This window comes from Parasteatoda tepidariorum, chromosome 4 (genome assembly GCF_982258835.1).
Source record: "Parasteatoda tepidariorum strain Cologne lab strain chromosome 4, Ptep-v5.0, whole genome shotgun sequence".
In the NCBI taxonomy this organism is placed as follows: Eukaryota; Metazoa; Arthropoda; class Arachnida; order Araneae; family Theridiidae; genus Parasteatoda; species Parasteatoda tepidariorum.
The window spans coordinates 11,737,792-11,752,283 of NC_141758.1; the positions used below are offsets into that span (position 1 = coordinate 11,737,792).

Sequence of the window (14,492 nt, forward strand, 5' to 3'; positions counted from 1 at the left end):
CGAATTAAAGTGAAGTCAACATTGCTTTCGTCATTCCAGTGAATAAATATGAATTCAGAACATACAGAATTGTAATAGTTATAGCATATTCTTCTTCGTTATGGAATAGTATATATTTCTGTATCCATATAATTCGGAAAACAACAATAAAAATTATCCAAGTTACTTGAAATAGTGCCATTTGTGCTGATTCTTAATTTATTTTAATCGTTTTCTTGGTAAGTATTTTTTAGTTTTGAAAGAATAAGTTCAACTAGAATTCAGCTATTCTGTTTTTAGCTACATATTTAAATTCATATCAATTATAAAATTTTGCTGTGTAGTATGTTATCTAAAAGTAATGAAGGGATAAACTATGTATCTTTTATTTGAGAATAAAGTTTTCAAACAAGGAACTCATCATTTTGGAATTCTCCGGGAATTATAAATCAGATAAGTGCAATGATTTTTACAATAAAAAATGTGCTTGTAAATATTTTTTTTTCATTTGATGATGGTTCTCTACAGAATGGTTTTTTACGTCTGATTAAGAACTATAAGAATAATAAAAAAAGAAACAATATGAAAGTTTTTATTTCAATGTAAAGAATTCTTGAAATCGTTTTTTTATCCTAAGAATTCTTTATTTTCCGTTTTTTAGTTTATAATTTTTTGATAAAAATTGTTCTCAAAATACTTTTTTTGAAAAATTAAATGGCATAACATTATGTGTTTATGTATACTTCTTGTATATTCCAATGTTTGAAGTAATATGATTCAGAAAAGTATGGAATAAAAATTCGGTACTTACTTATTAACGCCACCGCCACTACAGATTTGGCGGTTTTTAAGTGCCACCAATCTACACTTAAAATTGTTGCGACAATTCATAAAATAAAACACTTTATTTAAAATTGAAATAGTCAATTGGATTTCGGTGAAAAATGAGCCGATATAGAGTTTAGCATAGATTCCAAACAATCATATCGCCATATGAACTCTGATAAATAAGATTTCAAATGATTTACAATGAATACATTTCCAAAACGTACGTTTACCAAGATAAAGTTTTATGTTGTGGAAATTGGTACATTTTCGTTTTTTCGGTAAAATACTTCCCTCCTGAAAAAATAAAATTGCATCTTGTTTTGTTTTTGGCAAATCCCAAAGACGAATTTTTTGTAGCACTAAAAATGGCGACAAAAAAGAATTGTTTTTTTGTTTTTGTTTCGTCAGCATTCTTTATTTTACGTTTCTTAGTTTCTAAATAATGATTTTTATTGTCAAAAAACTTTGTTTACAAAATTAAATTTCATAAAATTATGAGGCTTATGTATACTTTTTGTTCATTTTAATTTTTGAAGTAATATGATTCTTAAAACTATAGAATGTAAAGTTTAAATGGGTCTTTCATGTTATATCATTAAATTTAGTAAAACTATTTCTCGGGCATTAGGTTTTAACTCTTATAAGAATATACATATTTTTTTCTGTTAATGTACAAATATTTTTCCGATGTGTTTTGGATATTCCTTCTCTAATAAAAAGAGATACCATTATGTTTTCATTTGCATAAGAAAGAGTATCAAGCATTTTTCTTTTTTAAATTTAATTAGCCACAATAAAGAAGGAACGTTGCAATGCTACGTGCTACATTAACGACGTCTCCAGAGTAACTGAATGACTATTCATATAGAAATCGCAGGTATTAGTCTCATACAACAACGCCCCCTATAGTTCGTTGCGATCGCGAATATCTATTAAGCATATATTTCAAATTTATAGTTTCAGCGGTTTCCGAGGCACTTTAACTAGTCGTAACCGCTTATGTATGTATTTCAATTGTTTATTTTTCAATAGAAGCTAAAGATTCTAAAGAAATCGCGTCGATTTTGAATTTATTTCAGTGCTTTAGTAAAAATGGACTTTTATTTTCTTAATTTGACGAATGCCCAAAATTGTCACAATATTAATCTGCATTATAGCTGTAACATTTAGAGTCTTCGTATTGCTCTCTTCTTTCGTTTTTATTTTCGCTTTAAGAAAAATCACTGACGATTTATTTTGTATGTTTACATTTTTGAAATGTTCTAAATGTATGAAATTTTTTTTTTTTATTGTCAATTGTGTTTAACTAACCATTTATAAAAAGTATGCGTATGGTTCAAGAGCTTCGACATCTCTAGTTTAGAAAAAAAGCATTGATTGTTCGTAATACTAAGTGAAAGTGTGCATTCTCAAACAAATATCAATGTATGGAAATCGACTTTAAAATTGATAAAAGTTTTATATGCGAATAAGGGATATTTATAGAATCTTAAAATTATAGATTATGTAAGGATGAGCTAATAATTCAACATCTAAAGTAATTTTCATTTCAACATCTAAATAATAAAAAATCATATAATAAAAAAAAAATCATTCATAATTAAAAAAAGATAATTTGGCGTTTGCTGGACAGGATAAAAACCACTTATGTGAATGTTTTAACATTCAGACTTAAAGATTTAGCTTTTGTTACTCGTTTAGTGCATAAAGTTATTATTTTGTTGTTAGATCCAAAATTTTTTGTTCTCTGTTTAACTTAAAAGCAATTTTGATACAACATGATTTGGAAATTAGGTTTTACTGAAATATTTCTTTAGTTGAATAAATATTTTTAGTCAAAAATTTCAATGTGTGAACTTTTTAGTGATGTTTGTGTCAACTATCAATGCTTTCATTGTAAAAAAAAAAAAATCAATTAAAAGCATATTCAGTTTATTTTACACATGTATCTAAATTGTTATCTTTTGAATTAATCTCATAATCTTTTTATTCTGTTTCTTTGATGAAATGGATTTATTTCAGTGTTTTCACTACAGCACGAGAATCTCGCATATTTTTTTCTTTTCTCGCAATAAAAATTATTAATGTGAGAAGTTCGCGCACTCTATTAATCAATTTTAAAATGTGCGAATTTTGGAAAAAAATTCGTCTTTTGCCATTTTGAATTAAATCCGTTTCACTTTTCTTCCTTGATCTTTCATTATTTTGAACATCGGTCCTTTTTATCTAGCTTCCCTATTTACCAGTACCGGTGCGAAAAGCAGAACACCCCCCCTGAACCACGAAACTCCTTTCAGAACACATTTCTCTTCAGCCACATCTTCACCGTAGGTAAGGTTTCTTCATGTAAGACGTTTAACATTTTCTGTGCATGAATGTAAGATGGACAAATACCTTGTTAAGGCAACATCTTCTACTCCGTAACGGACAAATGAAAATGAAACAAATGTCGGTAGAAACGGTCAAGACGAAACAAATACGGATATTTTTCAGCCAAATAAATATAATAGCTGATGAAAAAGTAGATATAGAACATTTTCCATATGATGTTGCAGAGAAAATATTCAATTGGAAGATGTTAAAAATGTATTATAATTAAAGAAAATTTTTTTTTTCCAAGTCTATTCGTGTTTTTTTAATTTTTGCAAATCTCACTTAATTTTTTGAAATCTCACCCTGTTTTTGAGAAAGGGTGAGAAATTCGCTCGCATTCTTTTTCTGTAATGAAAACACTGTATTTTATCTGAAGAATTCTGATTCCACCGATAATTTGGTTTAACTTAGGTGTATGAGTAAATTGATTCCCAGTGGCTGAGTGGTTGTCTTAGCTTTTAATTTTTTCAGTGTGCTGATAAAATGAGTGCAAAGCATGCTTAGGGACTAAACACTGTGTGTTCTGTGTTTGGCTTTCCAACAAACCTACTTCTATCTCAGCTCAGAACTCAAGGTTAAGAAGATCAAGGTGGGCGCAGTAGCTCTTAGTCCTCCAAAGGCGGTCGTTTCTCTAAGTTTTTTTTTTGTTTTTGTATGAGTAGTATTCAAAAGATAAATAGTAATATAATAATAACTTTTTTAAAGCAGTGTATAATAAAAGGTTCTGTGATTTGAGTTTTTCAACTAATGCATTCTTATATGGAGAGCTTGACACAAGCATGCATGGCAATACTTTTACTTGCAGTAAAATCAAAAAATATGTACTTTTTCTTGTAATTCGTTATTTTTCAAAATTTAGTACTTTTACTCGTTTTTTCGTTACTGATTTTGGAAAAAGTACAAGTATTTGTATTGAGAATATCAAAGGAAATCATTACTTTTTTCAGGAATTATTTTTTTTTTAATATATAAATTTAATGAATTATATATTCTTTAACAGCTATCTTCTTTTTTCCTAACACCCTTGTTGATTGCAATTTTCTAAAAGGGAGAAGGCGGCTACGCAAAGGGAACGTGAAGCCTCTACCCTGGCCAGAAAAGATATAGCAATTTTGGTAAGGAACCTTTTAGATCATATTGGATTTTTTTTATTTTTTAATATATGGCCACAAATATCTCTAAACAATCCTGATTAAATTTTATAATTTATTTTTTATGCCTTTGGTTGGTTGTTTCATGTTAAAATAAAAATTTTACTCTTTTTTTTTTTAATAATTCTTTTTCACGATATTACCCAGCAAAAAGATACTTTTTTTATATACAGTAGGGAACCGATTATCTGGAACGGTTGGGACAATCGCTATTCCGGATAACTGATTTTTCCGGTTTTCTGAATCGCTACAAAAAGCCGTTTTTTTTATTGTTCAGTCCAACTAAAAAAAAAAACATTTGGAAATAATCTTAAAAATAAGAAAAAACGATGAAGTAATACACTAATGATTATTTCCAAAATGATGGTAAGGTAAACATCTTTAAAAAAAGAAAGAAAAATCGTAAAATCTTATGAGGAAAAAAATTTAAAAAAAAAATGGCAGGAAAATGTATCGAATTTCGTTCCGGTTTTTTGGTTTTCCGGTTTTCTGATTTTTGGATAATGGGTTCTGTACTGTATGTTATTCTTCAACATATTTCCCAGTAAGATATTTGCCAGTTAAGCAGCACAAGAAGACGCCATCATTAATGTAATCCTTTCTTAAAAATAAATTCTACTGAAATGTTTAATGATACACTTAGTCTTTGCATTGAAATTGCCAGCTATGATTAGTTTTTGAAATATAACGATGATTAGTAGTAAATTAAAATGTACTTCGTGTATATCAGTCACATTTGACTCTTTTCATCATACAAAATGCATTTACAAAAGAGATAATGACGTTTGAAATATCAATTTAATTTTATCTTATTCATTTCTTTTTGTTAATCTCCTTGATATTTTGTACCGTTATAGTAGCAAAATCATGAGTATTTATTTAGTTCGATCCATGTTACGGTAGGAGAAACGTTCAAATTTTTTCAACTTTCTTTAAAAAGAAATTCATTTTATAGGGAGGATTACCAATAAACCTTTGTATCTTTTGATCTATTCATTTAAAAAAGAAGTTTCAATTATTAAGGATGAAATTAAAAACATCTTCTATAAAATAATTCCAAGTTTGTGTTTCTACAACCTCCTATTCAGGTTTTATAGCCAAAAATGTCCAATATTTTGAGAAAAATTTTAAACATTTTGCTGCTCCTTGTATCCATAAATATTCTACTTATAAAAACCTTATGTAATTGTTGCATACAGTTGGGGTGTTCAAACCTTTTTGAGCAAACGGTCACTTGCACGACAGGTAGATTAATGGAGGGCCACACGCATATTTAGTCATGTTAGTGGCAAACATGATAATTTTTATGTAAACATTAGTGTTCTATGCACTTAAGCCCCGTGGCAGAATATTTTTGGGCTTTCTGCGACGAACCTCTCTAGCACTAATATCTTTCTGCAAGATACTATTAATAATAATTAATATACACCTTATTCATAAAATTTTTAAATTCAAAGTAACAGAAACGTATTTACAAAAATGTCTATCTGGATATAATAAAATTCTAGGTATTTTTTTTAAAAATGATTTTGTAATATTTTTTTATTCTAATATCACTGGCAATATTCTCCTATTTTGAAAGAGGAAAACCCACTAATTATTTCTTTTTTCGCATTTCGTAAACCCTTATCACATAAAAAAAAAAAAAAAAATTTATCGCAAAATCCGCAAAGGAAAAAAAGAAGCAATTTTTTTTATTTTTCCCAAATAAGAATTTAAGATATAACGAGCATTTCTTTCACTTTGATGCGTGAAAAAATCATCTATTGAATATAATTGTGGAGGGAAAAAATCATTCAAACATTTCTGCATTAAAGAAATTTTTTGAATCAATATTCTTTTTTTTTTTTCATTTTTCTCAAATAAGAATCGAAAAATTTTGAACATTTCTTTCCCCTCGGATGTGCAAAAAAGGCTTCTTTTAGAGAAAAAAAATTTCGAAAATTTTTGCAGAAACGAAAACCAAAATTTTTTACTTTCTAAGGGAAAATTTTTTCTGCAAGAACTCTGTAATGTTCTGCGACAATGTCGCCGTGTCGCCGCAATTCTGCCATGGGGCACTTAAGTATTTTTATTAGTTTCAATTTATTTAAAACTAAAAAAATAGATATTTTTTATTAAAAAAAAACTTTTTCCATTTTTCACAATAACTAATTTACCATTATATACAAAAAAAAAAAAAGTGTTAGCAGAATGAAAGTACGAAAGATAACGCATTTCATAGAGTGATGTAAATTTGAATTTAATATTATTATTATAGAAAATTTATAATGTTTAAACAAAAACCAAATTAAAGTAAACTTTTTTATTGCGTTTGGAAGCTCCCGCGGGCCACACATCAACAGTCTACGGGCCGCAGGTTGTGCACCCCTATGTATCGTAACCAAAGTAAGTCAAGATGAATAATTATAAATTTATTGCTACATTTTCTACAAGGTGTTCAAAAACATTTTTTTCTCTCATAATTTAGTGCCAGCTTAGCAAACCTTATAAAACTTTAACTTTTAATGATAAGTATGCAAATTTGCATGACCCAAGCCCCTTTGCAGTTATAAAATAACTCTAAGTGGTTTTTGAAAAAGTTAAAAATAAATTCAAGAATTTAAAGTCCCTCATCAAATATTGTTAGGTAGTGTATAGATTGGAAAAAATTTACACATGTTTATACTTAAAAATATTAAAAAAAAATTATGTAGAAAAAGTGGTTAAAATATTTTTTCTTTGCTTAAAAGGTGCTTATTTTTTATTATCTATCTATCTATATATATATATATATCTATCTATATATATATATATATATATATATATATATATATATATATATATATATATATATATATATAAAGCAACATTAAAAACATAAATAAAAGTAAAAACTTGTTGGAATTAAGATTTCTCTACAGGTATATTATTGTAATGATTGCATTATTACCTTTGTTTTTTTCTTACATAAAAATAGTAATGGTTAGAGGAATAAAGAAGAACAAGCTAACTTTGTTTTATAAAATCTTTCTTATATTCAAAACTTAAGGGGTTGTTTTAATGCAGAGCTTTTTCTAGGCAGCACCCTGCTGCCCTTTTAGTCAAAAGAATCCACCCTGTTGCCCCTGAAGTAAATTAGTGCCCTGATGTAATAGACTCCATACCCTTTTTACTGTTTCTTTCCTCAACCCTTCTTTATTTTCAACTCTTTTTATTTAGTTTGTCATTGCTGTCAATACATAGATTTATATGGGAAAGGAAAAATAGCCATCACATCCCCTTGTTGCACTTGTTTTTGAAAGTTTGCAGTAACTTCTATCATTAAATCATAATTATTATTAATCATTTTAATTATTAAATCATAACTACAGACACTTAAAAACATACATTTATTATTTTATTAATATATGCATGCATTTTAAATTAAATTACTAAGCTAATTAGCTCATTAACTTGATATATATATATGTGTTAATTTATTAATAAAAATTAGTAATTAATATGATTGCTTTGGTACTTTTAGTAAAGTAGAAAAAAAAATTGACAATGTTTTTTAATAGAAAGTGTAAAGCCCATAGAAAGAAATTATTGCCTTTTTAGAATAATAATGCCCTTTTTTTAAAACTTTTGCACCCTGCCCTTTTTTCTGCCTAGAATGAGCTCTGTTTAATGCTTTCCTGATAAGATATTTACGTGTCTCGGGTATGTCTGAAAATATAGTTTTTGTCAGGGTTGGAGTTTTGGACCTCCTATACTGGTTTTGGACAGGGCACATTTGTTTTACTGTCCTAAACTATCTTAAAGTGTCCAAATCTTGAACATTGGTAAAAGATAAAAATTTTATACATGTAACTGTTGTACACATAATAATTACATACATTAATAAATATTTGATACTTTTTATACAATTTACTCTCAACTATTAAAGGAAAATAATATGATATAATAGAACAAGATCAGGGGTCTATCTAGGTTTTTCTGAGAGGTAGCTATTTTGTGAAAATTTAGACATTATGTGTGAAAAATAAATAATGAAAATAAAAAATCAACTCAAAAATATGGATTTATCATTTCTTAAGGGATGCAAAAATAAAATTTTAAGAAAAAGTATTTTGTGAAACTACCGTTTTTCCTAAAGTTGAATTTGTGAAACTACTGCTAAATGGTAGTAAATTCGGCCTGGACAGACCCCTGAAGATTAATAATATTTGAAGCTGCACAATTCATTGAATAACAAAAGTGAATACCTTATCCTTTAAATATGAATAAATATGCTTTTAATAATGATAAATTATGTTTTTGCATAAGGATAAGTAATAAAATTTTAAAAATAATAATAAACTTTTTTAATAATACAAAAACATATTCATTTTGTTTCTTGGCCAAAAACTAACCTTTTATTTTGCAGAATATTTTTTTAAATTGTGACATAATTTGATTAAAAGAGTTTTGGATAGTTTAAAACAGTTTTGGAGAGGACAATTTAATCCTTGGATTAATCCATTCTGTCTTTAACCTTACTTATACTTTCTACCTTTATTGTTCTAGTTTTATTTATGGTGGGAAAAGTGTACTGTAAGATTGTCTTCTTTGTTTTGATTAGAACATTTTCTCTCTCTCTTTTTCTTTTATGTCCTGTATCTTATTGGCTAGAACAGAGTCAAAGCACTGAAAAACAGCATTTTACAGTTGATGAACTTTTATTTTAATTGTGGTTTTAAAAGCATTCTCATTTTATTATCTATCTTTGTCAATTACTATTTTGTATGCTTGATGTATTGTTTTTCTGAATTTTCTTAAATTGTGAATATCATTTACTTGTGTAGGTTTGTATTTTTAGAAGTCAGAGATCATGCCATTGGTGTACATATTGCAAAATTTGTTTATTACATAGTTATTAGTTTCTTGCATATATTTTGTAAGAAGATCATGTAATTAGTGTAAAAATCTTCAAATTTTCTTATTGCGCGAATTTTATTTACTGCTACTTTTAAAGCAAGGAAGCCCCATTTATAGTGTACATATTTTCCAAATTTCCAAATTAGTGTGAGAAGATCTTATAGAGTATTTAACAAACTGATTTTTCATCCGCAGGTTTCACTTCAAGAGTTTTTGTCAGAATGAGCAGTGACAATTTTTCTTGCGGTAGTGATTTATAATTCGGAATCGCGAAGATAAATCATATTCTTGCATTATGTGTCATAAGAGCAGTTTGTTTAAAAGTAATTTAATTGGACACAGTTGTGTTAACATTCAGGAAAAACCTTATTCTTGCACTTTATGTAACAGAAAGTTTTCGCATAAAGGGTACTTGGTTAATCACGGCAAAGTCCATAATAAAAAAACTTCTTACTCTTGCACTATATGCTCTGTGAGCTATTCACTAAAACGTAGTTTAGTTCGTCACAATGAAGTTCATTCGGGAGAAACTGTGAAAAATCATGTGTGCAACTATTGCAATAAGAGCTTTTCCAGCCCATTTCATTTAAGTAGACATACAAAAGCCGTTCACACGAAGGAAAGACCTTTTGTGTGTAATATTTGTGATAAGAGTTATAAGTCATCAAGTGCTCTAAGTAGCCATAATCTTGTTCATACGGGTGAAAAACCTTATTTGTGTGATTTATGTAATCGTGGCTTTTCTCTGAATGGTAGCCTACGTAAACATTATCGTAATGTCCATACTCTCGAAAGACCTTTCTCATGCAGTACATGTAATAAGAGTTTTGCTCATAGAAGTAATTTAAATTCTCACATTCGTGTTCATACAGAAGAAAAACCTTTTTCTTGCACCCTATGCAACAAGAGATTTACCTCAACCGGTGGTTTATTCTACCATGGTCGAACTCATACTAAAGAGAAACCATTTTCGTGTAGTGTATGTAATGAGAAGTTTACAAATAAAAAAAGTTTAGATACACATTGCCGTGTCGTTCATACTAAAGAAATACCTTTCGCCTGTAATTTATGTGATAAAACTTTCCTTACTAAGTCCAGTTTAACTGAGCACAAACGTATTCATACCGGAGAAAATATTCATCCATTCAACATATGTAATAAAATATTTTTGAGAAAAAATAAATTGAATGTCCATTTGCGTGTTCATACAAAGGAGAAACCATATTCTTGCAGTATCTGCAAAACAAGATTTGTACAGAAAGGTAGTGTGCGCACTCATATGCGTACTGTTCATAATAAGGAAAAACCCTATTCTAGTGATCTCTGTGATAAAAGATTTGGGCATAAATCTGTTTATTTGATGCATTGCCGCACACATACTGATGAAAAACCCTATTCTTGCAATATCTGTGGAAAAGCATTTTCAAGGGAGTTTATTTTAACTCAACACAGTTATATTCACACTGGAGAGAAACCTCATTCTTGCAGTATTTGTGATAAGACATTTGTAAACAGAAGTAACTTAAGAAAGCATATCCTTAGCCATACTGCAAAAGTTTATTCATGCGATATTTGCAACAAAAGTTATTCACGAAAAATTCATTTGGCTGCTCACACAAAGACTCACGCTAAACAAAAACTTTTGTCCTGCCAGACATGAGATCAGAGTTTTTCTACCAATAATGATTTAACTGCTCACATGTGTGTCCATATCAAAGAAAAACCTATTGAATAGTTTTTTTGTTTGTTTGTTTTATGTTATGATGTTGTAGTACATGTTGCATGAGATCATTAAATTATCCATAATCATGTACTATTTTGACAGCTCTTATAAAAAAAAAAAGAAAAGAAACATCCTGAACAAGCAGTGTTTTATCTTTCTAAAAAATTTTAAAGTTTGGTGAATTTCAATGCTTTTATGTTTTTTTTTTTTATGGCAAAACGCTTTAAATAGGTTTACTAAAATTATATGGATATAATAATTGATTAGGTTTGCTGTAGTTGAGGGAAAAATATTTTTTGTTAGAGTATAATATATGTAAAGTAATATCACTATTGGTAAGGTAGTTTAGTACTGGTAAAAGTAGCTGTGGAATATTTAAACAAAAAAGATTTAAATCTTCTGGGGAATTAAAATTTTTAAGCTGATACTTTCATCAAATTCCTCTTTTGTTCCTCAATAGAATTTTTTTTCCTCTTCTTCATTTTAGAAATTCTGTATTTTTTGTTTTCTTCTTGTATATATATAAGCGATAAATGAAATTTCTTTATTTTGACTCTCGAAATTAACTTTTCATAAAGTAAATGTATTTATTAAGAACTTGAGAGTTCCATCAGACAACATTAACTTCTTTACAATTGTAAAAAAGAAGTTTTAAACATGCTAAATCAACATAAATTGGGAAACGGTCTCTAATTACACATTAGATGATTAAAGAAAAACATTAATATTTGGCCTTAAGTTGTTAATTTTAATTTATTGCATTTTTGAAATTTAGTAAGTAATTATATCACAGATTAGTCCATTTTTCTTTGATTTATTGTAATAAAACTTCTGAATGCAACTGATATGTAATTAATCTCTTGAGTAGCTGCGAGAAGGAAAAATCTGCAGCCTAGGAGCCAGCATCACATAGTTTATCACATAAATATTTTCTACATATTTCACAGGGTTGACATGGTTTAGATCACTTCTATTTATTTTTTAAAAAAAGTCATTAATTTAAAGTAATTCTGATTTTTTTCATAAAAAAATATTGTTATTGACCAACTGAATTTTTTTAAAAAAAACCTATACTAATTTTGAATCTTAAAACAGAATTCTAAATAGTTATCAACTATTATCATTGAATATCTAATTACCAATTGTGACTTCCTGTCTTTAAAATTCCTTAAAATGTTAAGCTTGAACTGAAATAACTATATTGTTATTAATTCAGTGATTAGTCTGTAATAATCAAATAACAATTTTAACCATTTTAGTAAGAGGTATGTATGTATTTTAGCTATAATTTTGTTTTTAATGGAGTATTATAATTGTATTTTATCTAATGCGTTCGTTGATTAATGTAAAAAAAAAAAAAAAAAACTATGATTTAAATCAAATTAGGGTGACCTGGGGTAATTTCTGATCAAAAAATGCAAACATTTATTTTGTAAAAAAAAACTTTTCTTGATAGAATTTTAATATTTACTGGAAGTTTGAAGCTATATGAAATGAGTCCTATGCTACCTTCTTTTGTTTGAAAATTTATTTAGAATTTAAAAGATTTAAAATTTTTAGTGATCAAGAATTACCCCTTCTCTTGATCATTTCTGGGGTAATTCCTCACCACTTCTGGGGTAATTACTGATCAGCAGTTTTTATAGTATAGGGGATGTTTAAAAATAATTATACAATGGTAATTAACAAATAATACATCAAGATCAAACAAATAAACCAAAAATATATGTTTAAGCAGCTACTAAAACAATTTATTTAAAAAGCAAGAATAAAGATTAACACTGTAAATTTTCCAAAAGTCTTTGCATTGTGTCATACATTTTAGGCAAGCAGCAAACTCATTCTCATGTTCTGCTGGAATATAAGAAAGAGTTCCCACATAGGTTACTTTTGCTGGATTTTGTAATTTCATTAAGTGAGAGTGTAAAGTTAAGTAAGGTATGTCAACAGCTCTGGCAGCAGCTCTCACACTGAAATTTTCATTTTCTATCATTAAAAGAAATTCGCTAATTTTGCTTTCTAAAAGCTTAATATCCTTTTTAGGCTTATAATTTCTCACCATATTTATATTAGGCTAATTTATCAACTTAAAAATTATGCTAACAATGTACACACATAAAATTAAGATCGAAACAAGGTAAGACAAACCAGAACACATTTGTCTTGTATACTGTTAAAAACACATTTTGTGATTACAGTTAAAATATATTTTATAGTTGTTCCACTTAATAAATATGAACTGTTATTTAAGAAAAAACAATTAGCTATTTTTAGTACTATTTATAAAAAGAAATGACACTGATCAGGAATTACCCCAGTGATCAATAATGACCCCATCTGTAGGGGGCAACATTTGATATAGTTTCCTATAATCAATTATAATGTTTACAGTAGATGTGAAACAATTAAACAAAGGCTTACACTACTTTCATATAAAAAAAAGAAAGTAACTCAAAATATTTGTTATTAAGAAAAGGCGGGGGATCTTTGCAAAAATGTGCACATTTTGAAACCCATCTTTGAAATGGAAAATTCAGAAAGCAGTTTAAAAGATACTTATTTTGTTAGATTAAACAAAAAACTATTATTAAGTAAATGTAGTTATACTTTAGTAAAGTGTACAAGCATTCTTGTCCATGCCTAAAATTTAAAAAAATTATTTTTTTTTTAAATAAAACTTAGGTGATCATTATTTACCCCAGAAACAGAGTGATTGTGAATTAACCCAGGTCACCCTAATCCAATTTTTGCCTACTCTAATATATATAATCTGTATTGATTTCCTAAAGTTAAGGAATTTTTTCAGATAATTCACGAAATAGTAAACTAAATCTAATAGTAAACTAAATCTAATAGTAAACTAAATCTAATAGTAAACTAAATCTAAGTAATCAAACGCCATGTTGGCAAGAATCTCAAAACACAATGATCATGTTGTGAGCCAAATGGCTTTAAAATTCATCGTAAACAGTAACCATCGTAAGTATGGGCGGTATGGAGCTTGCAGCTTTTCCTAGAGTAGAAAACACCATCAATTGACTATATTGCTATGATCAATTGATGGTGTTCCCTAGAGTATTCATGAGCCTAACATCATGTCATTTGGTTTTCTTTAATTATCTTAAAAAATTGATTCTTTTCAGTTAGCTGTGTGCATGAAAATTCAATTATTTTTTTATTTAATATAATTTTTTTATTTAATTTTAATTTACTTATTTTCGTTCTTGACATCTCTGCATATATACATGCTAAAGGAAGAATGACTAGCATCAATGGAAATCAAGTGAAAATGCATGTTTTTGAATACTTCATAGCTATATTTTAATATGAAATTTTTGTTAATTTGGTTCACTATTTCTTGAATTATATGAAAAATTTTTTTCCTTTAGCTTTCGAACACTTGTGTATTTCTACGTGCTAAAATAGAATGATTTACTCTTTGACAATTGTGCTTTCAGAGTTAATGTAGAAGTTTAAGCATTTTTAATCTTTGCTAAATGTAGTGCAAATGCATGACTGATCTTCCACTGAAGATTTTTCCCTAAGGTGGCAAAAAT

General features: G+C 27.9%; 2 protein-coding genes across 5 annotated transcripts in view; both read left to right on the forward strand.

The window, feature by feature from the left end:
* Positions 1 to 14,492, forward strand: part of LOC147810697 (uncharacterized) — a 32,597-nt gene that overhangs the window by 13,507 nt on the left and 4,598 nt on the right. The gene's annotated exons all lie outside the window — the stretch shown is intronic.
* Positions 1,470 to 11,025, forward strand: LOC107447171 (uncharacterized). 4 transcript variants are annotated; one of them, XM_087160674.1, is made up of 4 exons: positions 1,825 to 2,045; positions 3,038 to 3,138; positions 4,181 to 4,295; positions 9,408 to 11,025. In XM_087160674.1, the coding sequence occupies exon 4, from the start codon at positions 9,508 to 9,510 to the stop codon at positions 10,870 to 10,872; it is 1,365 nt and encodes a 454-aa protein (XP_087016800.1). In that variant the 5' UTR covers positions 1,825 to 2,045; positions 3,038 to 3,138; positions 4,181 to 4,295; positions 9,408 to 9,507; the 3' UTR covers positions 10,873 to 11,025. The 4 variants fall into 4 exon arrangements, with proteins under 4 accessions (XP_087016802.1, XP_087016800.1, XP_087016801.1 ...); XM_087160676.1 differs by lacking the exons at positions 1,825 to 2,045; positions 3,038 to 3,138 and adding an exon at positions 1,470 to 1,808; XM_087160675.1 differs by lacking the exon at positions 3,038 to 3,138 and having other exon boundaries at positions 1,825 to 2,075.